We start from the raw sequence: 27,599 nt of genomic DNA, 5'->3' as shown, positions 1-27,599 counted from the left end.
TAGGATTGATTGATAGATTTGACTGATTGATTATTTGTTCCCCTAATCTGCCATCCACCATATTCCATAGGTCTTCTCTCTCCTTTACCGATCAAGATTGTATTCCACATCTGAGATAAAAACAAATTCACTTCTAAAATGTGTTGAAAAGTGCTTACAGAAGGCGATAGGACATAGCAACAGGCATTTTCCAGGGAGCTTATAGGCAGCAGCCAAAGACCTGCTCTGTTAGTTTCTCTGGAGATCAGATGAGGGAGAACTAAATGCGGAGGGAGTGCCAGATCCCGTGGAAGATGCCGAAGAACTCCTGTGTGTCATCTGGACGCAGTCCGGCTCAGCGTTTGTGGCAAGAGGAGAAATGTAAGCAGAGGGTGTGACAGTGGCAGCCGAGGCCGCTCCCGGAGGCGGGAAGCTTCATTCCGTGCCCTGGCCGCAGGAGGTGGGCAGAGGCAGGGGCAGCGTTGCACGGGCGGCTGTCAGCGCCGCGCTCGGAGCGGCGGGCGGGGCCGGCGGGCGCTGTCCCCGGGCCGGTGCTGAAGGGGCGGCCCCGCTCGGCACCTGCGGCCCCGCCGGGCGGCAGCGGCAGCGCCACGGCCATGGCCGTGCTCCTCGGCCCCGGTAAGTGCGGCGGGCGGGCAGCTCCGGCCCCGCCGGACCCGCGGCCCCGGCCGCCCCCTCCTCCCCTCCATCCCTGCCTCCCTCCGCACGGCTCCTGCTCCCGCGGGTCCCCGGGGTGGCGGCGGCTCGGCCCCGAGGAGCGGCTGGGGGAGCGGCGGAGCTCCGCGGCCAGGCTGGGGCAGGGCGGCGGGAAGGAAGGAGGGGAGCGGCGGGGACACCTGCTCTGAATGAGCAGCCGCTTGTCGGCTGGTGGGGAGCGCTGGGCGCTGCCAGTGCTACACACAGGGCTGCTGACCCTTCCTTCGGGTTTGAGTGGAGAGAAGGGGGAAAATCAACAAAGCTGGCACAGAAAGATTTAGTGGAGGTGAACATGATGAGACAAGTATGTTGTATGTCAATTTTTCTTATTCTCCTTTTCTCCTCACTGTATACTTCATACATGTTCTTCCCTCCTTAACACCCCACTACTCTAAGGGTGTGGTGTACTACTCTTATATTTCTGTGTTAAAAGTATTCCGTAGGTAGTTCTGCCCCATTTTGTTAAAATAAAGTTGTCTTTCATCATTTTTCAACTATATTCAAAGTATATTCAGTTGTAGCTTGTCATTTTGCCTTTGGAGCTTGTCGTCCAACTGCTCTTGCCACTGGACAGAAACCACAGCTTTTTTTTCCCAATATTCATTATTACTTATTTACATTATTTTAGGATTGCAGAATTGGGAAATTCCTCCATTCCTCAGTTCCCAATCTGCAAAATGAAGGTGTTAAAACGTTTCTTTTTCTGCCTCCTTTTAACTTTAGGCACCAAATTCTACACAGAACAGAGAATTTTACACCTACCCAGTGAATCAATAGGCCTTTTCATAAAAATGCAGACATCTGTAGAAATTTAAATGTGTGTCTTCTTGTCACTAAAAGTTTTAGCTGCAAACTAACTCTCAGATGCCCTCAACTCTTCTATGCAGAATCACTTAGTATTCCAAACACCAGAGTAAATAAATAAAGAGAGCAACTAAAGTAATATCTGTCAGTTTAAGAAATTGCAGAAGCTACAGTGCCCTGGACTTCAAAGTCATATAGGACAGTTTGTTTCATGTAGGTTTCTGGCAGTTTCCCCCCCCTTTACTGCTGAGGAATCAAAGACTCATCCATAATGTGTCATTAGACCTAAAGAAGCCCTTCCTTCAGCTGAAGTGCCTTAAATCATAGATTATGCTACTCACCTCTTTATTTTGCAAAAACATCACCTCCTATTTTGGGCCCAGTTTCCAGGCAGGTTCAAAATGAGCAGCAGTGTGAAATACTCCCTAAAAAGTAGCAGGAAGGCTGTGCAGTCAGTCCTGTTTTGACTGTCTTAGCCACTGGTCCTTGAAAACTGCCTGAACATGAGGAAGAAAGCACAGAGACTTTGTGCTGTGAATCCTAGTCAGATGAGTAAATCTTCTGTTGTGTAAGAACCTAAAAAATAGATAAATGGTCATCCAGCAAAATATCTTTTCTTAATAAATTTGTGGGTTTATAATTTTGTATTGTTTTATATATGCAGTCATTTTGCCCTGTAAGGTATTTGGCAACTTTTTTTTTTCTGTCATCTGAATAAATAGTGAATAATTTCAAAATAAGAAAGACCTTTTGCAGACAATCCTAGAACTAAAATGTGGTCATAATAAGCCCTAATTGTCCCAATGGGTAGGGCCAGCTGCACATTCCTCAAGGCCAAGAGATGGGAGCTTTTTCTGTCAATATGTCTTCAAGGCTGATGGACAGACACAGCCTAGAAGTGTTTCAGGCTGGAAATAACCACCAGTCCTGCCAGGAATATGCACAACTGAGGAAGGATTAGCACCAGCTATAATAAGCACATGTGGCCTCTTTGCTGTCTCATAGGCACACTAGATGCTGTTGCACCTGTCAATTATTATGTATTAAATGTTGCTTCATATTTATCAACATGCATCCAGAAAGTATTCCCTACAGTAGCATTATTATATCACTGGTAAATAATTTCCAGAAGGGATGGCATCACCTCTAAACAGTGGCTCATAAGGGTATCAGGAGGGATATTTGATCTATAATTTCTTATTCTAAAATGTATAATTGAAAAAGGTTGGTTCCTTCAGGTAGGGTCTGAACAAATCCTGCAGCAGTATTTCATGCTTTTTGCAAATGATGTTTAAGGGATTAAACAGTACTGGAAACCACTCAAATTCCACATGAACTTACCTGAACATGGAAGGGGGGGGGGGGGGGGGGGGGGGCAGGGCACGTAGAAAAAGGTATTTTGTCAGAGTGATGCTGTGATTTTCAGCAACTAAAGAAATTACATCAAGTATTCAGCAGGTAGTTTTATAAGGCCTGAAATCAGTAACTGAAACTTCATTTTATAGAAAATAAAGACACATGATTACAAATTAGAGGTTGTCTTACCATGGGAATGTTAATGAAAGAGCTAAACTCCACCTGATTTATCCTTTCTTAACAAGGCAATTTAATTTTCTACTGATAAGTCACAGGCAATGCTGCTTTAAAATTATTTACCTTAAAACCTTCAGAACTTTTTAAAGTAATTAGCAGGTTCAATGCACTCAGGAAAGCAGATGAAGGCATATATGTGAGGGTTGCTTTCAAGAAATGATGCATCTATGAAGTAAAAATAAAAAGAGTGAAGAGCACTGTATTTATAAAATAAAATCACATAATTATCTAACAGTTGTGTAGTTGTCAAATATCTTTCACACACTCTATTCACAGGAATTCTTAAACAGCTTAGCTTGGTGAGGTTTCGTGTTAATAAAGTACTGTTTCTTCTGAATTTTATACTGTCTTCCTTTCTGTAATTTATTATGGCTCTCAGAACTTCAGCAATTTCTATGTATCCATGTACCAATGTCATATATACCTATGGTTACTATTATAACACTGGGGTAAAACCAATGCAAAATATGCCACACTGAAACTTTGAACATTTAATTTTCCAGTTGCAAAACGGAGGAAAACTTTGTTCTGCTAAAATTTAATTTGATAGCAAGTTTGAATCTATAGAAAAACTATAGTAAATTAAATTTTTAAAATCAATGTTTAAAGGAAAAGAGTCAGTACAGTATCTACTGCTTTAAATAGTCATTATATTCTGTTTTTACAGTGTTGTTCATTTACTTCACATGTATATCTACTGTCCAGACTACTGACTGTCTTCACTTGAAGGAGCAATGTGTTAATGCTGGAAACGGATGTGAGAGTGTCTGGAATGTGGTTGAAGATGCCTGCAATATTTCAGGTAATTCTGTGTGGTGTACACACCTTAATTTTGAATTGCTATATGCTATTGCATATTCATAGTTTATTACAATATCACTGTGGTAACTAAATGCAGTCAGTGAGATTTTAAAGAGAAAAATTAGGCAAAAGACAATGAGCTTCTGAAATCCTTTGCAATGGCCAATGCTACTTTTAGTAAAAGTGACATTTTCTCTCCAAGTGATAAATGAAATTTCTGGGCTATAAACTAAGTCAGACCTTGAATCAACTCAAGATGTCTGACCTCAGCAAAAATTAGGTTTTTGTGGGATCCTCTTAAATAAAGCCTGTGTGCAACTGGAGAGGAAGTTCCAACTTTGTTTTACACAATTTGGAGGAGTTGATCTGCGCCCTCCCTGGCAGTGTTCAAGGCCAGGTTGGACGGGGCTTTGAGGAACCTGTTCTAGCAGAAGACATCCCTGCCAATGGCAGAGGGGTTGAAGGTCCCTTCCAATCTAAACAATTCTGTGGTTCTATAATCTTACACAATACCCAAAACAACATACTAGTCACTTAAAGAAATTTTTAATTATTGTACTAGAATAAGAAACAGATAAAACATTCACCTCTAGCATGAGCTACCTGAATGAATGCCTCTGTCTGTCTGATCTGTTGTCTGTATTTGATGTCCCAAATGTCCCAAGTCACAAGACAATATTTAAAATAATTAGAGTAGAAAATTCTCTTTGGAGTCTTTCTTAGTGTGTCCTTTTCCAGATACTTATCTATTTTGCATAGAATGCCTGAATACTTTAAAGAACAGATGAAATAAATGAAAAGTACATGATAATATAACAGTTACAACAGTTCCCAAAGCAGCTGGGCTTCAGCCCATGTTCTATTGATCTGTTGAATATTTTGTGTGAAATGAAACAGTTTCAAAAGATATGGCTGCTGTTTAGAAAAAAAAAAATATTGGAATATGCAGTACTTTCTGGCTCAAATGCCCTAAAGACGAGCTCTCTAGAACCAAAACAGAACAAGCTGAATTTGTTTCTCTCACATAATTCACAAACACATTAGCACCAGGACTATTTGCCACAAAGATATATATTTGTTCTGTAGCCTGTTAATCTTGATACCCTGCAGCCAGATGAAGTGGGCCAGCATGATTACTTCTGTGGCACCCGCTTTGGATGTATGACATTGTCCCATAATATGACATTTCTCTCCCTTATGTACTCTCTCTATGTACTTATTCACTGATATTAATGATATTTGTAACAAGACTAGAGAAACCTTCCAGAAATAATCATTCTTGTGACTGCTTGTTTGGATTTGCATCTGTATGTTCCCTTAGGATAATAGCTTTTGGCAAGGACTCTCCAGCATTGCAGAGCACTCAGACATTGTGTTGGGTCTAGGACAAATTATACTAAATGTGCTTATTAGGTACCATGATCCCAAAGCATGGAAATCCAGTCAGACAGCTGGTGGAACCTCTCAGGCAGCCCACAGAAACAGTGACAGAAAACCTACCAGCAGCATCATTAGTAACATTATAATGTCTGTCATGAGCAAGTCTAGAAACTTCATGCTGTAGGAATGAAAAATGTCCTTTGAGCACAAACATGTTACTTGGAGGCAATAGACAATGGGGTAAATATTTGTTCTCTTAACTTCTTTGTGCAAAACCTAACTACAAATTATAATTAAACTCCTTTGGGGTACAAGTTCAATAACTCTGTCCATCAGACTGTAATCTCAAAGTGTGTACATTAACAAGACCTCCACCTTTTGCTGTTCAGTGCAGGTCTGGGAACACTCTCCAAACTACTGCCTAAGTCACTCCTTTTTCTGTCAAATTTTCCATCACTGCTTCCCCACTATTCCAGCAGCATTTCCAGAGCCTCAGTTTATAATCTTCAGGGTCCAGTCCTTCTTTCACCTCTGTGGCCAAAATATGGTGGAAAATAAAAAACAGAGTGTGAAAATGTCTATGAATCAGATTCCAGGTCAGCATAGAAAAGATAGAAATACTAAATTTTGATGAAATAAAATTTTTCATTTTGAAAAGAACAAAAGAGTTTCATCACTGCTAAATGAAGACTTTTAGGTTTGGGCTTTTATGGTGTATTTGTGGGATTGGTTATTTGTTTGTTCTCCTTCTGTTACTTCAGTGTAAAAAAAAAAAAAAAAAGACATTTCTGAACTCTGATTTAGCCATAAGTATAAATGGTCTTTATTTTTCTGAATGGGAAACAGGAAAAGTTTTCAAAAGGAAAAACAACTCAGATCACTTACATTTGAAGGAATCGCATTTTGAATTAGATCTGGATGAGTTTACTTTTCCTAGAATAGCAGACTCATTGAGGTTGGAAGGATCTCTGGAGGTCTGTCCAAACTATGGTCTCACCAATGCTAAACAGGAAAACCTCACACTTTCCCCTGTAGTCTTCAAATTAAATTCCCACTGAGATGACTGAAGAGCTGATTAAGCAAAAGCAGAGACTATCACTCTGGGAGTGTCAGCTTCTATTCTGTCATGTCTATCTGTGGTCCTGTATACATGAATTGTGTACCTATAAATAAATAAAATTATGAATAATGACTGCCAGATATTAGGTTGAGAGAGCATTTTTTTGTAAATGCCTTAGAAGCATATGTATAAGATAAAATATATTACCTAGAACTAATCCCTGGTAAAGCAACAATAATTGAAAACCAGTAATAAAATATTTTCTGCTGTTCATCACAGCTGAATCAATACCATATACAAACAGAGCAATACTGATAATAGGTTATTTCCACACAGTTTTCAAGAAGTCATGCAAGGGAGCCCCATAAATCTGATGTGCTTCCTGCCTCTGTCTGTGCCCTTTGCATGTTGGCAGCCCCACAGCCTCTCCCCCAGCCCCAGCTGTCAGGTGCTGACTCAGCACGGTGAGGTCACTGAACACAGCCCCTGACTCCTAGCCACCACTTGTCAGAGTTATGAAGACAGGTGAGCTGAGTGAGGCTGGGGTGCTGCACAAAATATACCAGGGTATGGGGGTCTATTCTTCTAGTTCTACTCACCTTCGCCCTTGAAGTCTACTCTGGACCTTGAAAAAGACAGTCATAAATTTTGTGAACATGCTAATTTTTACACCAGCCCCTCCTGATCTTTATTGCTCTCTTTCTACTGGAATATATTTTCCTGAAATTCTTTTATTATCCCTTACTTAGTTGATAAAATACAGAGTAAAATATCCACACACTCATCTTCATGGGCCATGTCACTTCATCCTTTCCATCCTGTTTTTATGGAGTATCCTATGTCTGCAACCTTCAATAAATCTCCTGAGTTCCTTGACTTCTGGAACTGTGAGGGCTAAGGGTCGGGGGTCATGACCTTCTTCTGAAAAAGCAGAAGGAAAGTTGAAGATGAGGTTGGAGAGATACAGGCAATCCCAGTCACCATCACCTCCTTTGCTGATGGAAGAGCTGGAGTGGGAGCAGAGGCAGGGACCTGCAGCTCTTGCTGGCCTGTGACATTCCCCACTGGTAGTGTATTATCTGATATAGCCCCAAACCCTCCTTAGTCAGCAGATGGAGAAAGGGCAATGCAGAGACTGCCTGAAAATAGGGGATCAGGACATGGTGTGAAGTCAGGAACAGCTGATTCTCATTACTTCAGGCAGGGGTAAAATGTACTGTTACCTCTTGCAGAGCTTTGTCTCCACTGCCTTCCACTGCTGTTTGTGTCAACAACATAGAAGTGATTTTAAAGCTCTGCTCACATCAAAGCTTGCCCATGGTGCTGGTGACACAGGACTTGTCGCTTTGCAGTTTTACGGAGTGCAGAGTCTTTGCTGCCCCACACCTGGGGGAACAGCCAGGCAGGAAACAGGCAGCACCATTTGCAGGGCAGAGACATCAGTCTGTGTGCTCAGTAGGCTGAAACCAATGCTCATGCTGCCCTGTGACCTGGCTGGATATTGTGAACCACATACTGCCTCTCTTACATATTGTGAGGCATTTAATATCTATGAGCTAAAGAGAGGAAATGTGCTGGTTTGGGGATCCACATACCTGTTTTGACAAGGTAGATCCTGGTTTTCACAAAATAAAACTTATCTAAATTAAATTAAATAGATTCATTTGTAATATTCTTAAGTAATGTGTAACTTTCTTAAGCAATAATAAATCATAGAATCATACAATGTTAAGGGTTGAAGAGACCTTAGAGATCATCTAGTTCCAACCACCCCTGCCATCCTCACAGTAAAAAATTTCTTCCTAAAATCTAACGTACATTTCTCTTCTTTCAGTTTATACCCATTACTGCTTGTTCTGTCACTCCAGTTCCTGACAAAGAGTCCCTCTCTGGCTTCCCTTAGGCCCCTTCAGATACTGGAAGGTTGTTGTGAGGTCTCAACACAACTTTTTCTTCTCCAGGGTGAACAGCCCCAACTTTCAGCCTGTCCTTGTAGGGGAAGAGCTCCAGTCCTGTTATCAACTTCCTGACCCTTGTCTGGGCTTGCTCCCACAGTTCCCACTCCTTCTTATGCTGGGAACACCAGAGCTGGATGCAGCACTCCAGGTGGGGTCTCATGAGAGCAGAGCAGAGGTGTAGAATCACCTCCTTCCACCTGCTGGCCATGCTGCTTTTGATGCAGCCCAGGGCTTTTCATCAGCCTTTGCACCCAAGTCTTACTCTGCAGGGCTGCTCTCAATCCCTTCTCTGCCCAGCCTGCAGGTGTGTCTGGGATTGCCATGACCCAGGTGCAGGACTTTGCACTTTGCTTCATTGAACATCATAAGGTTTGCACTGTCCCACTTCTCAAGCCTGCCAGGGTCCCTCCAGGGGCATCCCTTCTCTCCAGTGTGCCAACTGCAGCACACAGCTCGGTGTCATCAGCAGATCTGCTGAGGATGCACACAATCTCACTAACATCATAACAATAATATTTTTGAGAAGTTTTTAGCTCAGAAATCACATGGTTGATTGACTTACCTTTGTACCACAAACCAGTATCTGCCCTTTATTTTCACCACATGTATGTGGGAAATATGACCTGACATCCTGTGTGAGTGTCTTTACCACTGAGTCCAAGGGCACATGCAAACAGACTTGAAACTGGGCCAGCAAACAAAAGTTTCTGCACCTTTTTTTTCTTATGTTAACTTCTCCCTCCTTTTTTTTCTAAAAATCCTAAAAATCAGACTATTCTTGGGCTGCTTTAAATTTGTTGTCATTCTTAAACTTAGGCAGTGAAGTTGCTCTGTGGGGTAGGGATTCAAGGGAATATCCAAATGGCATTTGTAAGCTTGCACCATCCTCACATGAGAGAGAGAATCTGACTAGAGCAAGCATCTCCTCAGCCTGGGGTTCTCATCAGCATTATCATGGGGCTGGGTCTGCCCTCTGTGTCCTGTCTCTCACTCCATCACAGAGTGATGCCTCAAGCCTGCCCTGTGTGTTCCTGACCCTGTACCAGGCACCTCATTTCTACTACACAGGACCAAGACAAGCCTCTCAGTTCAGGCTGTGCCCCTTCCACTCCTAGGCACCTTTTTAGTTTGCTCTCAGTGCCTGACCTGCCTGAAATAAAAGGTGTGAGTTTAAGGTTTTATTTACTTTGAGAGCAGATTTTCTGGCAATGGATTAGATCAAATAAAAGGAGTCAATATTGTATCCACAGCTTTATTATATTACTTTGAATATTATTTAAAATTTGTAAAATATGACAAACCATCTTCTCTTGGCAAAGCATATTATTTTTCTTCTTCAATTGAATTGTTTTATGTAACCATATCCCTTAAGCATTCATAAACATTAATGAAATTATAATTTTAATGGTGAGTTCTAGGTAATAGATGCAAGGCAGAAGACACTGTTGGATGTAATAGAATAATCCAGGTCCTGGCTGACAAATACCCAGAATTTAGAAAGTGTGTCTGCACTACAGACCATATCTGTAGCATCACAGCTTTGCTTGGGAAACTGTGCACCATTAATACAGGTAACTGAACATAAAGCTGTAATTATGAAGACCAAACCCAGTAACTTTGTAACCACCATTTTAAGTGGATTCAACTTGCTTTGCATATTCTCAAGTCTGATAAATGCCCCCAAAAAATTAGTCTTGTCTTTTCTGTGATATTCATGATCCAGCATGCATATGAAAGAAATGCTGCAAACAAAAGCAATAAAATGCATGTGAGAAATTCAAATGGCTTCTAAAACTTTTGTTGAATCCACTGGAAAGCAAGAGTGAATACACAATGTGTGTTGAGGCTTACTCAATGCCCAGGGAAATTTGAGAGCCACTGGATCTAGTTTGTGTATATAGACACATTCAGTAACTTCTGAATGGGAGGATGAGTGCATGGGGATGCACAGGAGAGCAGTTGTGTCCCACTGTGTTGCAGGAGGACCTTCACTACATCCAGGAGAGGCTGGGGTTAGGGTTAGGGTCACCACCTGCATAAAGCTGTACATAATATATAGAGTGCATCTTTTAAAAATTCTATTGTAATCAATGGGCTGAACTCCCCTCAATTAATTTTTATTTTTCTGAGAACTCTCATCCCTGCAGAAAGTCTGTCTCTGTAATTGAGAATTGCTTAGCACATGAAGAAGTTGCAGCTTCTGGTCCAAAGTCTCCTGGCATAATGATTAGCAAAGCTGACACAAGAGAGATAAAAGCCAGTGAATGAGAGTCTGCAAAGTGAGTTTCAAAGTGATTCTTGGCACTGATCTATCACACCCTACTGGCATCACACAGCATTCATCATAGTACTAGACTAGACTTTCATACAGAACTGGACTGCATGGCCTTATTGCAGCGGGAATATCATCATCCTGATCTGCCTCAAACTCCTTGCCTCAAAAAAGAAGGATGGGTATCTGAAACCTAATGTTGATGTCATTGGAACAGTAACAAAATAACGTAATATTATATTATTTTTGTCAGCTGAGATTAGATTTCTCACCACTATAGAAACAAGTTTGGATGGACTTACAGAAGTGTTGACTTTACCCACAAGGGACAGCATATGGTGTTACAGCTAGGCACTTTCAGGAGCAATTCTCCCAGTCTAACTTAATTTGCTATTTTAGGTAATGAATCAACCGTCTTCTGCAATTGTCATTCTCTCTTTAAAAATGATGCATTTCTTAAGATGATAATCCATGATATGTCCAAACTGTCGGTGGTCAAAATTATGTGAAGTTAAACTCTTTATGCAGTAATTTTAGTGAGGATTTTTTACTACTGTTTTCAGCTGAACTGTTAGAGTGGACTGTACTATACAGCTAACAGCATACACTAAACATGAGGAAGTTTCATTACTTTTTAAGACTGGAATTATTGTGTTTACACACAGCTCAGAATTAAACTAGGGCTGTTTCACTCACTGTAATGCAATAAGACAAGCACCCTTTTCCTGAGGTTTTGTGCTGTGAGGATGACCCCTCGCCCATTCGATTTATAACTCTGTTTGTACCTATTTCTGCAGACTATTTGGAGTCTCCCTCGAGGCCAGACACCGGACTGGGTATCAGGCCGCCCGGGCAGCCCGAGGAGCTGCGGAGCTGCAGCGTGGCGAGGCGGCGCTGCCGGGAGCAGCCTCGCTGTTCTGCCGCTCACAGGAGCTTCCAGCGCGCCTGCCAGGCACCTGCGGGCACCTGCCGCTCCCCCGGGCCTGGGAAGTGCCTGCTAGCCTGGAAAGAACTGAGGAAAACAGTTCTGGGAACGTGCACGTGCTCGGAGCCGCTCCAGACGAGATGCATTAAAATCTGGAAGGGAATATTTAACAACCCCTGTTTGCAGTACTCGCAGGAGAGCCAAGCCTCAGGAGCTGGTGAACATGATGGCAGTGATGATGACTACAATGCTCATGTTGATGGTGAGAAAAATCTGGTGCAAGTTATCGCTCTTCCAGCTGTCTGAATGCTTTTGTACCTGGCAGTAGTGTCCACAGTCTACAAAAAGAGGGGGTTTTGCCCATTTGCAATTCAACATTGGAAATATTATAATTTTAGGAGGTTTATTTATAAATAAATTCAGAATCTGATACAACATGATTGTGTGAGTGCAAATACTGTTGTTCTTCAAGGTGTTAATTTGATACAACCTCATCTAAATCAGTCAGTTTCAGTTTCTCACTATAACTAGAAGCAGTATAAGACCAACAAAAATAATTTACTAATAGCAATAATTGCATGCTAGCCTTGACTTTAGGTCATGACAAGCAGTTAGGTGAACTTGAAAACTGGTCCACTGATAAACACATTAATTCCCCTGGCTTTTACATAGTCATAAAAAATCTGACTTTATAATGCTCTGAGAAGCTCTAAAAAACTCTTCTTGAGTCCATAGGATCTTTAATTATGTCAAAAATGCTAGGAGCAGCCTTTGATAAACTGTGCTTTGACCCCAAAACTTATGAATATATGTAATAGTGAATTTAGAATTTGTTAGTGGGTTTTACTTGGTCAAACTAATTTGTTTTGTTCTTGTTTATTTTTACTCCTGGCACTATGCCAGCAAGACAGTCAATACCTTAGAGTTAAAAGGCTAAGATGTTGCTTACAATTTATGCCTGCACCTGTATCTTTTTCTTCTAGACAATATTAGTATGGAAACAAAATTACAATGGGGTTTATCTGCTCTCTCCAAACAAGGTAAGTCTGAATTTACTCATGAATCCTAATAAATAATTTTAGGTCAATTTTCAGACAGTGTACAACATACCTTCAGGTTAAAATTAATACTTATCATTGAAATGGATGAGCAGGGAGTAAATAGACCAAATATATCTTCAGTTAAGGTACTGGGTAAAGAAGAACCCAAAAGTGTAACAGATAACAATCAAGTAATTGATAAAAAAAAAAATAAAATCAGGTAACAGTCATGATTCTGTCAAACTTACAGAGGCAAATCTTATCCCATAAACATTTTAGGGTCTAGAATTTTCTTTGATATCTTTCTAGATATCTTTGGAAGGTTTATTTCACAGTCTCGAAATACCTAAACTGATGTTAAAAGCACAAAAAGGCCATTTATATTCTCTTCTTCATTACTTATTACTTAGCCTAGCATAAGACTGCACCCTGGAGATTTCAGCTCTTTCAGGAGGGTTGCTTGTGAGCAGTGCAAGCAGTGCAGGAAAGAAGCATGAAGTTACTCAACGGGCTTAAAAGAAGCAAGAAAGGAGGAAGAGCAGGATCAGAGTTTTGGGAATCAAGCTTGATTTACTGGAATTATGTAGACAGGACACCTACCAGTCACCACTTGAGAAAAACTTTCTTGAGATTTTATTTTAAAAGCTGTTATTGGTTTTAGCGCACACAACAAACAGGAGCTGTTTGGATGTGAACAGGGAGTGTGTTGAAGATGAAGTGTGTAACAAACAGCTGTCCCTGTACCTAAAAGTTTGCTCAGTAAATAAGGAGTGCAACATGGAAGGATGTCAAGCAGCCATCAGGTTCTTCTATCGAAACATGCCTTTTGAAGTGGCCCAAATGATGATATTTTGTGACTGCATCCAGCACGATGAATCCTGCCACAGAGCCAAGGAACTTCTCCATGGCCAGCCCTGTGCAGTTACTGTAGTTCCACCCCCATCATGTCTGAATATAATCCAGATCTGTGAAGAGAATGAATTGTGCAGGTGAGTAGAAGTATTTTGCCCACTGAGGTGCTTTTTAATCATGGTTTTGTCAAACCATTTTTGTTATACTCTATATATCCCAGCTATAACAAAATTATTTTCTGCAGTGTATCTGCTGTGTTTGACATCATCATAGATGTTTGGACCAACTGTGGTAATTCCAGAAGTAATCCCACAAGTAAACTGAAATTATTAATTTTCAGAAAGGTTTGGATTCTAATGTGGGCTTTTCTTCTGCCTCTATCATGACACTTAACACCATTTCTGCTGGACAAACTATGCTATTGCATATTTTCATTACCCCTTTCTTCAGACAACACCTGCCTGTCTGCACCTTTGCCCTCCAGCAGTTTGCCCATGTTCTGTAGCAGACTAGACAAAGTTTGTCTGGTAAAAGTAATTACCTTTTGAGGGCAGAGTCTGACCCTTTGTACCCTACAGCCATGCAACCTTCTTGGCCTTTTCGAAAATCTTTTCTCTTATTCTCTTCATCTCAAGGATACTCACATAAACCTTTCAAAAATCTGGCCTGAAACATGCACAAACTCATGAAGGATGGTGCCTTGTCAAAGTTTAATTTTATATTTTTAAAGTGTGCAACAGGATTACCCATATTTGTGGTTCATCCTAATTGCCTTCTTTTAAGGACAGTGAATTGGCCCACTTTGTTTTTCTGTGTGGTCCCCTTGTGGATTAGATTTGAATTTTACCTCAAAGTTCTGCTCAAATTAACCTTCAGTCAATAAACCAGGAGGCCAAGAGATGGTTTTGGTTTTGTGCAGATTACTCAGATTAATGTCAGTGAGAACGGCCAAAGGGCTATAAATGTATGTCTGTACATGTATAGATGTGTAATGTTATTATGGCTGAATTCCCCATCTTTTTGGGAGCATTAATGTTTCCTGGCACTGACAATAAATGCATATAATTAGCAAAATTAGTCTGTGAGTTAGAGCTGGTCACATCCATAAATCAGGAGGTGAATGAAAATAATTGCATTAGAACAGAGGTGGCATCTGCTTTGAGATCTTTGCTTGTGTAATAAAAACATTTGCAAAAATTTTCTAGCCATTTTTTCTAGTATTGCAGCAGTCCATGCTTTTCCATGTGACATTCCTGTGGCTACTACACAATATCAATAGCAAATTAAAAACAAATATAACATGTATGTTATTATATAACATATAATAACATTTATGATTAAGGAAGAATATTTTAATAACTTAATGTACTATATACTAGGCTTTACCTTTATCATTCCCTAAAATTTAATATGATAAATTTGTTTTTAACTATTATCTGCATTTTTTAAATTAATTTATAATAGATATTTTCTATTGTCATATACAGTGCGTTAAAGGCCAATTTTATTCCAACCCAACTGCAAATAAATGGAAATAATTTGAGATTATTGAGCTGGGTAACAAGTTAATTAATGTAATTGATCTTGGCTATCAATTTATCTTTAAGTTCACTGAATTGTACTTTTTCCTGAGCCTTTGACATTTTGTATTGTGTTAGCATTTGGGGGGCCAAAGGGTTGACATTGGATGTAGATTATTTAATGCTAAATAAGTTGAATGTTTATTCTTCCTTCACGCTGCTCAAAAACAGATCCACTAGAACAGCACATGGTGTGGTTTCATTGGGATTACAGGTCTAATTCCTGTATTCACATTTCTTCTCTGAGTATCTAAAACTGTTGGAATTGACACTGTATTTTCTGGACTCAGGGAAGCAGGTGCTGATTAGAAGTGCAGTTGCTCTTTCTCAAAATCAGAACAGAACTTATGTCAGCTATCACTGAATATTGCAAATTTTAAGGCTTAAGTGGTACCTTGGAAATACACTCCCTTGGTGTTCATTAAATGTCTTTTTATGAAATCACTTTTGTTAAAGTGTCATTGTACACTTTTTTTGGTTTTCTTTTTTTTTTTTCCCTACCAGGAAAAAATACACAACTTATCGGTCAAAGTGTTGGCGACATGTGACAAAAAAATGTTATAATGATGAAGCTTGTCTTGAAACTTTGCTCAAGGATGACGTGCCCTGTTCTGCCACCGCTGATTGCAAAGCAGCCTATGTCAGCAGCTGGGGCACGATGCTGCACACGCAGTGCACCTGCCAAAATTTGCCTCCCTTGGAGCAGCCTTTGTGTGAGCTCTTCCACCACATGCTGCACAGCAAATCCTGCTTCAGTGATTTACGTGAGTAACACTCACAACTTTAGAGAATAATTGGTTTTAAGGAGAATTAAGATCCTAATTTACATCAAATCTTTGCTATATCTTTGCTACCACTGGTTTCAGCAAGATCTCTAACTGTGGATTTTTTAAAACCCAAATCAAAACAAAAATTGAGCATAGAGTTTTCTTCTCCTGGTATGGGGAAAAAATTATAATAGTAGTAAACCAATGAAATTGACTACATGTTTCATTATTTGAATTTTCTTAAATAAAGAAATAATTTCTAAAGTCTATATTAATATGCAGATTAGAAAAGTCCAAAGTCATCCTGTTCCTGGCTTAATGTTGTGCTTTGGTACACTGTTTTTACAAATAATACAAAGTAGCATTTGGGGTTTTTTCTTTTCTTTTTGGAGCTTGAATATTAGTAAACCTTACACATATTTAGCGACAGAATTCATTCTGTAGAAAATAGCTTCAATTATTTAAAGGAGGCTTTGGTATTTGGTCTTCAGTAAAAACATGGGGTGAAATTGAGATGAAATATAAGTACTTTCTCAGATCCAGTAATGACTTTCATGTACTTAAATTAACTAAATATTTTTGTCAAATATACATGTGTTTTCCAAGCCTTTGGTTTAGAGAATTGTTAATGCAATAATTGGCAATATGGGAGCAAATATTAATGTTTTAGTGTGAATCTGCAAAGTGCCTTCAGAGCAAAGCTCCTCTTTGTCCCCACTTATTGTGTCATGGGCCACATCACGGGGTGGCTCTCTATCACAGGGTGGTTCCTGGTGTCCTGCAGTATAAACTGAACCTGAAGGTTCCTCTGCAGCCTCTGCAGTGCTCCAGCTGCATGCAGACATCTGGTCCATCAACCAGAACACAAACCAAAGTATTCTCTTCTCCTCAAATCTCTGAATTATCACACCAACTATTTTGCAATATAAATCCCCTTAGGATATGTAACTCACTGGTGTATCATGCCCTGTGCCAGCTATCTTCTACATGTATACTCCAAAATTATATACATTAAACTTACTTGGGAGGGGTAATGATACCTAAAGATTTCAATGAAAAGAAATGGTTCTTTCATGGTTTTACCTGATGGACAGTGTTTTGAAAACATTTTTGGATTGTGTGCATGCATTTCATTGAATGAAGCAGCTACTCTCTTAGTTCTAGAAACCAAAATGGTACTGCTGATAAGGGTGTGGTTTTTTTCATGTCACTCAAAGGCTACCCAAAAATTAAAATCAAGTTGCTGAAACATTGCTGTAAGTTTATTTAATCATTACTCAAATCCAGACTCTGAGAAAATATTAAAAATCTTGTAACAACTCCCCTGGAAAAGTGATAATGTAACACACTTAGACTTGAGACTTCTAGCAGTGATTTTGCTGATGAATATTATTTGCTTTCTTGCTTTAGGGCTGAATTTAACAGTCCAAATGAGTGAGTACATCATCATGTTAATTATTTCTTAACCTATAAAGCAAAAAAAAAAGATCCTCATGTCTGAATAATCAAATAATTGCTGACGAGCTTTTGCCATTCCCTGAAGCAGTCTCAGGATAAAACGGTTTGAGGGTTTTTGTGATTGAAACTTTTGGGACTGAAGAATGGAAGCTTATGTTTCTTGTGTGGTGCAACAATTTCCTGGTAGTTAAACAAAAAAGAATTTGGGGTTCAGGGCCTTTGGTGGACCAGTACCTACTCTACAGACCACTCCCAGCTAATTGTAATTTTTGCTTTTTTTTTTCTTTTCCCTAGATATCTAGTTGTGATGCAGCTAAACTGATGGTGGTGGTGGTTATGGGTTTTATTATAAAGCATGTTTTTAATGCCATTCTCTGCGTGGCAGTACAGAGATGTGGAGTGGCTACAGTGCCCACCCAACCCCACGTGCTGACTTATTCCTCTGGCCTGGTGGTGATCTTTGGCTGACTTTCACTCTTACAATGGCAATGATCTGTAACTCTGAAACATTTCTGGATAGGCAAACACCCAGGGTTTGAGAAAGGGGATCTTTGCCTCCAGAACTGGTGTGAACAGACCCGTGAGAGGTGTTTACACCATCTCACCTTCCTACTCTTGCATGGCGCTGCCTTTGCCACAAGTGCTTGTTCTCGAGGCCATGCTCACACTGAAATGGCCACAGACCCAGTAAAAGGCAAAAAATTGTGACTGACTGCTGCTGTGTGAAACAGAAGCACAGTGTGGATCATTGCCAATGTAGGATTGGTGTCTCAACGGGAATAAGAAAAAATGTCAGTGAGGGAACGAAAAAATTTAGGTCTCCAAAATATTTTTAGTTTCGGTTGTACTTTTGGATCTCATAGGAAAAAAAAAAACAAACAACAAATTACAGGTAGGTTTAGTCCATTTTTATTTGGACAGTGTTCCAGGCTGCAAATGTATGCCTTTCTTATATTACAAAAATTTCTCAGCTTGCTGTTTGTGTGAGTGAGCAGATGTATACTTGTATGGTTTAGCCTTCTACTCCTTAAACTATACTACTTAGGTAAACCTCATTTACTTAAGTAAACCTCCTATTTTTCATTTCAACAGAAGATATATATTTTCAGATATATTCATGAAATTATTCCCACTCAGAGGACAGGCCTTCCTGAAAAAATTTGTTGAGGTCTAACAACACAGCTGGAATAAAATCTGCCTTGTAGAAATTATTCAGACTGCTACCCCTTTCTTACCACTATTGGTTTGGTGGATGCAATCCTTTTGGTGGGTCTATTTTTTTAACAGTTTATGTGAAAAGAGAATTTAAGCTTTTTTTGTGGCAGAGAGTATTTTCAAAGCATGCTTGTCATCCATAAGAAAAACTCAGATGGAACAGGAAGAACTATTATGCACTCATTCAAATATCACTAAACAGTATTTTTAAATAGCTCCCTTTTAAAATTATGTGGCTGTTAACAAAATATCAAACAATATGCACTTCTATTATTATTTTAAAGTAATATTTTAAATTAATATTTTCTTTCCAATACCCAGGTCAAATTTCTATTCAGAAGAAGGGTTTTCACTGGGTTAATACGGAAATACCAGGGGAAAAGATTTCTGGAGCACAGCTCCATTCTTCTGCAATTAATGGTGAGTTTGGGCAAGTCACTCCATGATCTCCTCAGCACTGCTCTCCTTGGGTGGGTTCAGGCAAGTGAGCTCGACCTGTTGCTCCTTCATATTTGGCTTAGCTCATATATCCACTAAATAAAATTAATCAGACTGAACCAATTACTCTGACAAATGGTTTTGAAATAGATGTCTCACAATCACTGTATTATAATTGAGGAAAATCAAGATATTAAACATGCAAGAGCCTGACTCTCTGTGCAGTCATTAGAGAGTAGTAGTCATAATGTGTAATACAAATTATTATCTTTGATGTCACACCTACTTCTATCTCTCTTGACTTTCTGTAGTAGTTACAGCAACAAAATTAGAAGCCACAGTAAGTGATCTGAGAAGGGGTTTGTGTTACACTCCATCAGACTCTACCTTCTTACACAACAGGAGAGCACACAGTACCCCTTGGTACTGAAGAACTGCAACTATCATTTCCTTATATTAGAGCTGCTACTTTTCTTTCTGTGCATTTACAGTAAGAAATAAAGCAACATAAAGCTAAAGGATATTGAATTAATTTACAAATGTTTTCATTGCTGAAATAATATTATTTTATATTTCCTTTTGAGGGGCCCAATTACAGAGTGAGAACTCTAAAGAGCTTAATGCACAAATATCACCTCTAATGAGAATGACCTGTTCTACCTTGTGCAGGGCAGATTACAATTCTCCAGACTAATACTACAAATTAGTTCCCAGAACTGCTCCTACAGAACACTTTTGACTGTGAAAAAAATAATTCAATCTCTGCATGCAGTAGAAAATGAAGTGACTTCTAACCTCCCCATCCTTCAACTATTGCTGAAGTGGGCAACCTGGATGAGGGACAAAAAGGATATAAAAATGGATTAAGGGAATGGGATTCCTGAGACTTGTGTGTGCATAATTAAGCATTTGGCTGTAGCGTTAGCATTAAAGTTACTTAAGAATCATGCATGTCATCCAAGTGCTCTGTGTAGCCAGAGAAGAAAGTCAAGGACCCTCAAAGGAAGAGTAGTCCAATCTTTTTGGGCTGCATTTGCTGAAAGTATTGACTTCTCCTTGCCAGTTGCAGAGGGAGCCTGAATCCCTAGCTGGAACGAGACTCTAGAGGTTAAACAATGCAAGTCATAATACAAGAAATACTGCACTAAGTGAGAAAATGCAAAATTGAGATTTTGCACCCCTGTGACTAGTTCTAACTGCTGACCCTTTCAGTGGGTAAAATGCATTTTTCATTTTACCCAGAGATCCAGATAAATATTTGCAAGAAGCAGCCTGCACCCAGTTAATTCTTTTCACATTGAAGTCTGAATACTTTCCAAAAACCTACTTTCCCTGAAGCCTTAACAGAACTTTGGATAGCTTTAGAAAAGTAAAAAGAATGCTGACCAGCCTAAACCATACAATAAAATATTCTTTCTATTGTAGCTGTCATGTATGTGAGATGGGAACTTTAAGCCATAAAAGTCTCATAGGGAGTCAGGTCAAGAAGAAGAATTTGATTCAGGATATCTGCCTGATGGTAAAAACCATAATGCAAATTGTTTCATAAATCCCACTGCCAAAAATCTACCTCAGTGTCCTAGATTAAAACGCTAATAAATGTGCATTGCTCAGGCTGCAAAGGGAATTATCATCTTTACAAAATATTTATCTTTAATGAAATCGAATCCCAAAAAGAATTCAGGGCACAGAGGCAAAACTGTTAAGTTGTCAAATATGGCCTTTCACGTGTGTGAAGACAGTTGAAGACATTTGCTTCTTGGCTGTTTTCTGCTCAAAAAACATGAGATAAAATCTGCTGATGTCTCTACATTAAAATTTCAGAAGAATCCTTAACTTAGTTTGTCACTGAAAGCTACAAGGAACTCTTTCACCAGATGAAATGAATGGCCATCTACAGATGAACATGCTCAGAAGAAACTCAGTGTATCTTCAGCTCTTTCTTAGGTTTATTCTTTAAAATATAGCTTACTGTTCAAAAACCAGTTAGATTTCTCTATTTTATTCAGCAGCATTGCAAAACGTCCCATTGGAAAAAATTGCTTTAATAGAATATGTCATTCACAATAAGTAATAAACCTAAATGTTTATACATATATTCAAATATATTTGTAAATAAATAGGACCATGGAAGTTGAAAAATTATTGTTCCAGGTTTGGTGTAAAAAATGTGAAACCAGGATTTTGTAAAAATCTGGACTGGATTTAAACACATTCACATTCTCAGGAGAGAACAGGCCAACAGAGTCATCTTTGGGCCGATACAACTCTGTTAGCAAGATGTGATGTGGGCAGAGTCAGAACCATATAAAAGTTAAAGAGACTTTTCCTGTAAACTTGAATTTGATCTCATTTTGGAAACAATATCAAAAAGTTATAAACCAAATAACATTTCTCTAAACTTCTAATATGCCTACCTAATTATGCATCTTCAGCCTGGTTTTGGCTTTATCCTATGAAAGTGATATCAGTGACTTTACAGATCCAAATAATTTAAAACATTGCTTCCTGCACTTTGTTTGAAAAGTGATTCATGTGGGAAAATAAGGATTTCTTTTCATCACCATGGAGCTTTGAGGATAAGTTGTGGGTTGTTTATGGAAGAGGAAGCTAGAAATACAGAGCACTTACCCTGTTCTTGTGAAATACAATAAAATTGGTCTTGATCCAAAACTGTTGAAATTTCATCTTAAATTGTTGTGTTATCATATATTTCCTACCGAGGAGTAGAGTATTTAGATAAACAAGTAATTGGCAGGGTTTATCTATACGTATACCAGCTGCTGTGGGAACTGAGATTAGTTCAGCTCCAGTGCCTTTAATGTGTAAGGTATCAAACATTGTCAGCCTGACAGTTTTATAAATGTAGAAAAAAGCCCGTGACAAACTGCAGGTAGCCAAGAAACCTCTGAGCAGAGGCTGGGATTAATCTCTTTGATGAATTTGCACTAGCTATACCTAAGCAGGTGCATCCACAATAGAGTAAGATTCACCAAAATCCCTCTTTGTTCCTGATAGAACTGAATCACCATCTCTTTTACCAGCAATTCATCAAAAACATAGCATTTTTTCAGATTTTGTCCAAAAAATAGAAAAAAAATTTAGTTGGTCATCTCAGTGTTTTGTTTGATTGAAATGAAGCATCTTTTACAAATTTTATAAGACAAAGATCACAATGTTCTGTTGAAAATTTATTTGCCCATTTTTAGGCATCCATGACTGTACAATATATAATGTTATATATAATGATTTTTGTGGGAACATACTTTGAAAGTTTCTGTTTGCCTAAAATATGTGTGAAAGCCACTTTCCACTTCAAAAAAAGTAAGAAACTTTTGCCCCTAAAACTGCTCCTACACTTGTAAAAAGTTTTCAAAAATAGCTTCATGTACAGCTAAGACTCAGAAACTGAAAAAAAGGCCTACAAATTGCTCTTCTGCTAAAACCCATCATCTTAAAGAAACACTGTAACTTGAGAGCTACACCAACTGCTGATGTAGTTTTTAATATGTTATTAGCAGTCCTTCTCTCAGATAGACCTCTTTCTTCTAAAATTCACCATATTAAGTATCTTCCAGTAGGTTACTGGATTAAATGATTCAGTTTGCACAAATATGTATGAAAGCCAAATTCATTCAATTTGTGCAAATTTTGGTGGTTTGATCACTGCTTTCGTTTTCTTACATTGGAAAACTTGAACTTGGGGTAGTTTTTTGAGAAAAAGTGAGCACAGTCCTACAATGAAAGCCAGGCGGGTCCAACACCCTGCTCAGCTCCTTGTTTTCCTTGCTGTGGAAAAACTATTCTCTCTCTTCCCAGGGCTGCTCCAGCATCCATACCACCTTGTGCTTGAATTATGTGATACACTTCACCTGCTGCATGGATGCAGAGCACACAGAAATGTCTCATGCAGGGTTTGTGTGTGCATATACATAACACATGGAGCACATAATAAGTGGTAACTTATTCAGAGACCAGAACATGGCCTTCTCACAGCCCAGAGAAGTGGCTCAGAGCTGAGTCAGGGATCCATCCCTTCCTTAGTGAATGTTTCACTGGCTATGTAGGACGGAGAAGCTCGGGAGCAGCTAAGACCCTCTGAGTTTGAATACCTCTATAAATAAAACTTACTGAGTGTACAAAGACAACAGAATCAGGAAAGTCACACAAAGGCCTCATGTTTTATGCTTGTGGCTCTGCATTTGTTGCCACTTGTCACACCTCTCCATCCCAGGGCTTATACTGCACTTCCAACTGAAGTGTTTCTTTCAGAATTTGATCAAAAGCAATGGATTCATTACATCAGGGGAAAAAGAGTTACTCCTGCTTTGGAAAATAAAATTTGTAACAGCTCCCAGTTTTTCAGCAGGTGGAATTTTTAGCACATAAGCCACCAAAGTGACTTTTTTCGTGAGAAACCCAACAGAAAAAGGAAACTCAATGCGAATGGGGCTCAGAAAAACAGTGTTAGATCCCATTTTATGTTAATTTGATTCTAGGTGGAGCATTGCTCCACACTGTAATTACTGTAATATGTGAAAAAGAAAAATAAGTCTAGTTGATAAGTAACAGCCAATTTAGCTCTGATTCACAGAATAACATTAACATTTCAAAATCAAAAGGGAGAATATCCCAAAATAAAAATCATAGTACAAACTGTTCCCCTACAGCAGAGTGAAAGGTACTGCTATACATATGAATTGCTATTGGAGCTGGTATTTACTAAAAGAAGACTGAAAATTGCATTGGGTCAAATGGCAAAGGTAGAATTATTCCTACCACTGACATACATCTAGGTCTTTTCCCTCCTTTCCCTTGTCAAAATTGATAGCTAATTTAGCTCACATATGTATGATTTCCAATATAGATCTCAAATCTGATTCTTATTACTAAAAAAGCAAAGTTTTCATTTCTGTTTTCTTTTTTTATTTTTAGGTGAAACTGTCTACATTATTGCTTACTCCTCCTGCATAGCTCTCATCCTAGGAATAGTCCTGTTGACTCTCCTAAAGATCAGGTAATTTGATAGGGATATTAATCACTGGTTCTAGGAAATCGAGAAAACAGAAAATAAAATGTTTTGACTTAGTTAAAAGGTGGACCTTGTGATTGTCTTTAAAAACAGTCCAGCATGCCCCAGTGATGGAAAGAACTGACGTTGTGGGTGTCAGCAGGGAAGAGTGAAATACGAGATGTATCTACAATGCCCTCCATTCATGCAGAGATCCCAGGCTTTGGGAGGTTTCATTTCCTGTCCCATGGCAGGGGAAGGTGAAATCTGAATTCAGAAATTCTGTGAGACTACATTCCTAGCCCCATAGCAGGCAGGGGTAATGCAAAAAGGAAATGAGAATATTCAGCATTATAACATATTTTGAAACCAAATCTTGAATGCTGCTATTGTAGCTAATATTCTTGCCAAATGCCATTTTTGCTCACAGGAGTCTGTAAACAACACCCACCATCCCTGCCATCCTTTCCTTTCCCCCCTCTCTCCTTCCTTCCCTCCCTCCCTCTGTGTGAGAAACTGCCCATACACCAATGCTTGGTAAGAAAACAGAAATGTGCATTCACTTAGTTAAAGGAACATGGCCTTTTCTTAAATGATACATTTTCTTGGACCAAATTAAATGGCCAGATTTCAAGAATTACACTGCCAGATGATAGGTTACAGAACATGATGTAGCAGGAGCTATATATAGTGGGAGGGATATTGGGTCAAATTTCATTATTAAGTTCTGAGGCAGATCAAAGTGGAATTGTAGAAAAATGTAAAAAGCAAGTCAAGGATATATGGGAACAGAGGCTTTCTCTTTAGGTTTGCATTTACAGAAATATCAGCATATAAAGAAAATTCAGATTTAAAGAATACAGAAAATGGAAGAAAGAACAATGCATTAATAACAATGAAGGGGATTATTTTATACCACAGTGTTCACCATAAAAAGAGGAGAATTTTGCCACTGATTTCAATTAAGCCAGAGTTCAAACTAAAAGCTGTGTAGTTTATTGTTAAATACATGCACATTCTTTGTTTTCAGAGCCTGCAGAACAAAATATGAGCCAAGAAGTCCCTCACCAGACCATTCTTCTGAAACATTTATGGCCCATTATAAAAGTCACAGATGAACTACTCTGCTGCTTGTGCTTTTTAAGGTTATTCCTGAAAGCCAGCCTGTTGTACATATGTGATAATAAAATATATATTAGAAAAACTGCTATAAATTATGAAATTTTGTAGTTAAGCATACAAAATATTTTTTATATATATTAGCTTATTTTTAGCCTTTCAAAAGCTGAAAAAAAAGGGGTAAAAATGGTAAAACTGTGCTCTCTCTTATTTGTGTAGATTCACAGATCTGTCCTGAGCTGTACATTTCCTACATTTTTAGATCCACATGACACTGGTATAAATGCTGTATCAACAATGGCAATCTTTGAAGCCCACCCTTTCTGATCTCAACTCATCTGGAAGAAATTTTTAAAAAATCCACTCAGGAACATTTTAGAGACCTGATAAAGGGCACATATGAGGCAGTTTTGTATACCTGGCCCCCAGGTACCAAGTACCTGAAGCAGCAGTCACAGTAAAGCCGCCTGTGGTTTGATGGTGGAGCAGGGTAGGAAGAGACCAGGATTACAACCCCCTTAAGAACTAAAATTACTCTCTGGAAAAATGCTTTGACTCCAAAATGTTGTTGCTGAAAATGTCTTTAGTTTCTCCTCCAATATGCTTCTAAAAGAAATGAGTGGGGTTTGTCACTTTGAATACAATAACTTTAGAAAGCATTTTTTTGGCCTGAATGCCCAGTGGAGAAAGTCACTTGCTTGGGGCTGCAGTGCCTGCTTCTCAAGAGAGAAGCTGTGACCCATCTCACCATCTGTGTTTCCTGTTCATTGTCTCTAGGCAAGACACGAAGTGCCTAATTGTCCCCTTGCACTGTTCTGGGAGCCATGGTCCCTGAACACCATTCTGGATCTCACTCTGTGGCTATGAGCTCTGGATTTCTCTCTATAGCTGACTTGCTTTGCTAGATTTAAACTTCTATTTACTACCAGTGAGTTGCCTTTGCTAAATCTTTGTGACAATCTAGTTCTGGTAAGCACAAAATAATGGACTGCTGTTTCTCATTCAGCTGTTACCATGAATAGCACATTGTATTGTCTTGTTATAATAGCATTTGATTAATTAACTTTATTTTGACGGTGATTAGTTTTAATTTTGTTTGAATTATCACTAATGTAACTCACCTCCAGTTTTGACCATGAGACCAATGATCTAGGGCTACATCTACTGCTAGATGACAGATCTTGGACTAGAAATTAATGTGATCAGAAAAGCAAGAATCTCTGCTCTTCTATGTGACTCTTGCTTCTGGCTTTGAGAGCTTGTAAAATTATTACTGCAGAGCAAAAATCTCAAGTGTAGAGTTCTGTTGGGGAGAGGCTTAGAAATCTTAAACAATTATTACAACATGGATTTTCTCTGTCTCTATTATCTGCATAAACCAAAGAAAGTCCTTTTTGTTTTGAAATCAAATGTTCTGTAATTACTAAATCAGCATTTGGACAAAAATATGGAAACAGAGAGTTTTTTTGCTAAAAAGATCTCCTTTAGCAGTCCAGCAATTTGCAACATCTGGCTTAACTCTCACCAAAGTGCTATATTCATATTCTTCACTGTAAAACTGTGAAGTGGGAAGATTTCAAACTGAAAATACTGTTGAGAATATGTTGGATAAAAACATTTTGTTATACAGGAAATGTACTTTTGAAATGAACTGTTTGCTGGCTTTCAGTCTGACTTCCAAAACAAGTGAATCCTCCATGTCACAAAATTTGAGGAGATACATTTAAATTCAGATTTTACTAAACCTCAATCAACAAAAACAAAAAATTACCTTCTGTCTTAGAAACTTTTTTTTTCCTCTATCTTACATTTAGACACGAGAAATCCAACTCAAATATGTGCTTAGACACACACACACACACTCACAAACAAGTATATAAAATGTATTTGAAACTGAAGGTATGTTACTCTGAGAGGCAGCAAGATATTTAGTGGCTCTTGTGTTGTTCTGCAATTTCACAGGCTCTCTCTTAAGAGATTACTTAGATGCTTAATGGGAAAAGTACATTCCCTCCACTCCATGTGTACAAAATAGTCTGTCAATTGTATCTAGGTGTTAGTTATTAAATAAAGGAATTTCTGCTGGGATGATCTGTATTCCTGTTATCCTGATAATACTCAAACTGCTTCACAGTTTTCTGAACAGACAATGATAACATCAGTTAGTTTGGAAAAGACCTTTAAGACCTTTGAGTCTGACCATGATGGAAGAAAAAGCAGTATTTTGTAAGAGCTTCATTATTAAAATATTTTTCCCTGGAGTATGACATCTACATCCAATACCCAGATGAGGAAAGTTGTCTCTTGATGACAAGATTCCCAGGACACATGTCATTTTGTAGCATTCATCCTCTTTCCACTGGAGCTGGGACATCACAAAGTGTAGAAATGAAGGCTGATTGGGCTAGAGGGAGAAAGCATGAATTTTTGCTTTACAGCACTCCCATCTGAAAGGGAGAATGCTGGGTTCCAGTATTTTCTTTGTTTATGCACTTTATCTAACAATTGTTTCAAATTAAATGTGTGAAGATTTTTTGGGACAGTACACAGGACTAGCTCTTCCTTATGCAGTGTGAAGCTACAAGGCTGTAAATCCCAAGTTTCTACTTCTGTCATGCCACAGTGAGTTT

The 27,599-nt window shown here is 38.9% G+C and overlaps 1 protein-coding gene across 1 annotated transcript; it reads left to right on the top strand.

Annotated features, from left to right (window-relative positions):
- Nucleotides 1-845: 845 nt before the first annotated feature.
- GFRAL (GDNF family receptor alpha like) lies at nucleotides 846-27,049 on the top strand. Its single transcript, XM_059843307.1, has 10 exons — nucleotides 846-924; nucleotides 3,761-3,895; nucleotides 9,705-9,863; nucleotides 11,362-11,751; nucleotides 12,473-12,529; nucleotides 13,191-13,518; nucleotides 15,466-15,725; nucleotides 18,723-18,821; nucleotides 23,775-23,856; nucleotides 24,881-27,049. Exons 1-10 carry the CDS (start codon nucleotides 846-848, stop codon nucleotides 24,966-24,968), a joined length of 1,677 nt encoding a protein of 558 aa, XP_059699290.1. The 3' UTR covers nucleotides 24,969-27,049.
- Nucleotides 27,050-27,599: the final 550 nt, after the last annotated feature.

This window comes from Haemorhous mexicanus, chromosome 3, assembly GCF_027477595.1.
Source record: "Haemorhous mexicanus isolate bHaeMex1 chromosome 3, bHaeMex1.pri, whole genome shotgun sequence".
In the NCBI taxonomy this organism is placed as follows: Eukaryota; Metazoa; Chordata; class Aves; order Passeriformes; family Fringillidae; genus Haemorhous; species Haemorhous mexicanus.
Note: the sequence above shows the minus strand (reverse complement) of the source record. Positions and strands in the feature narration are given on the sequence as shown.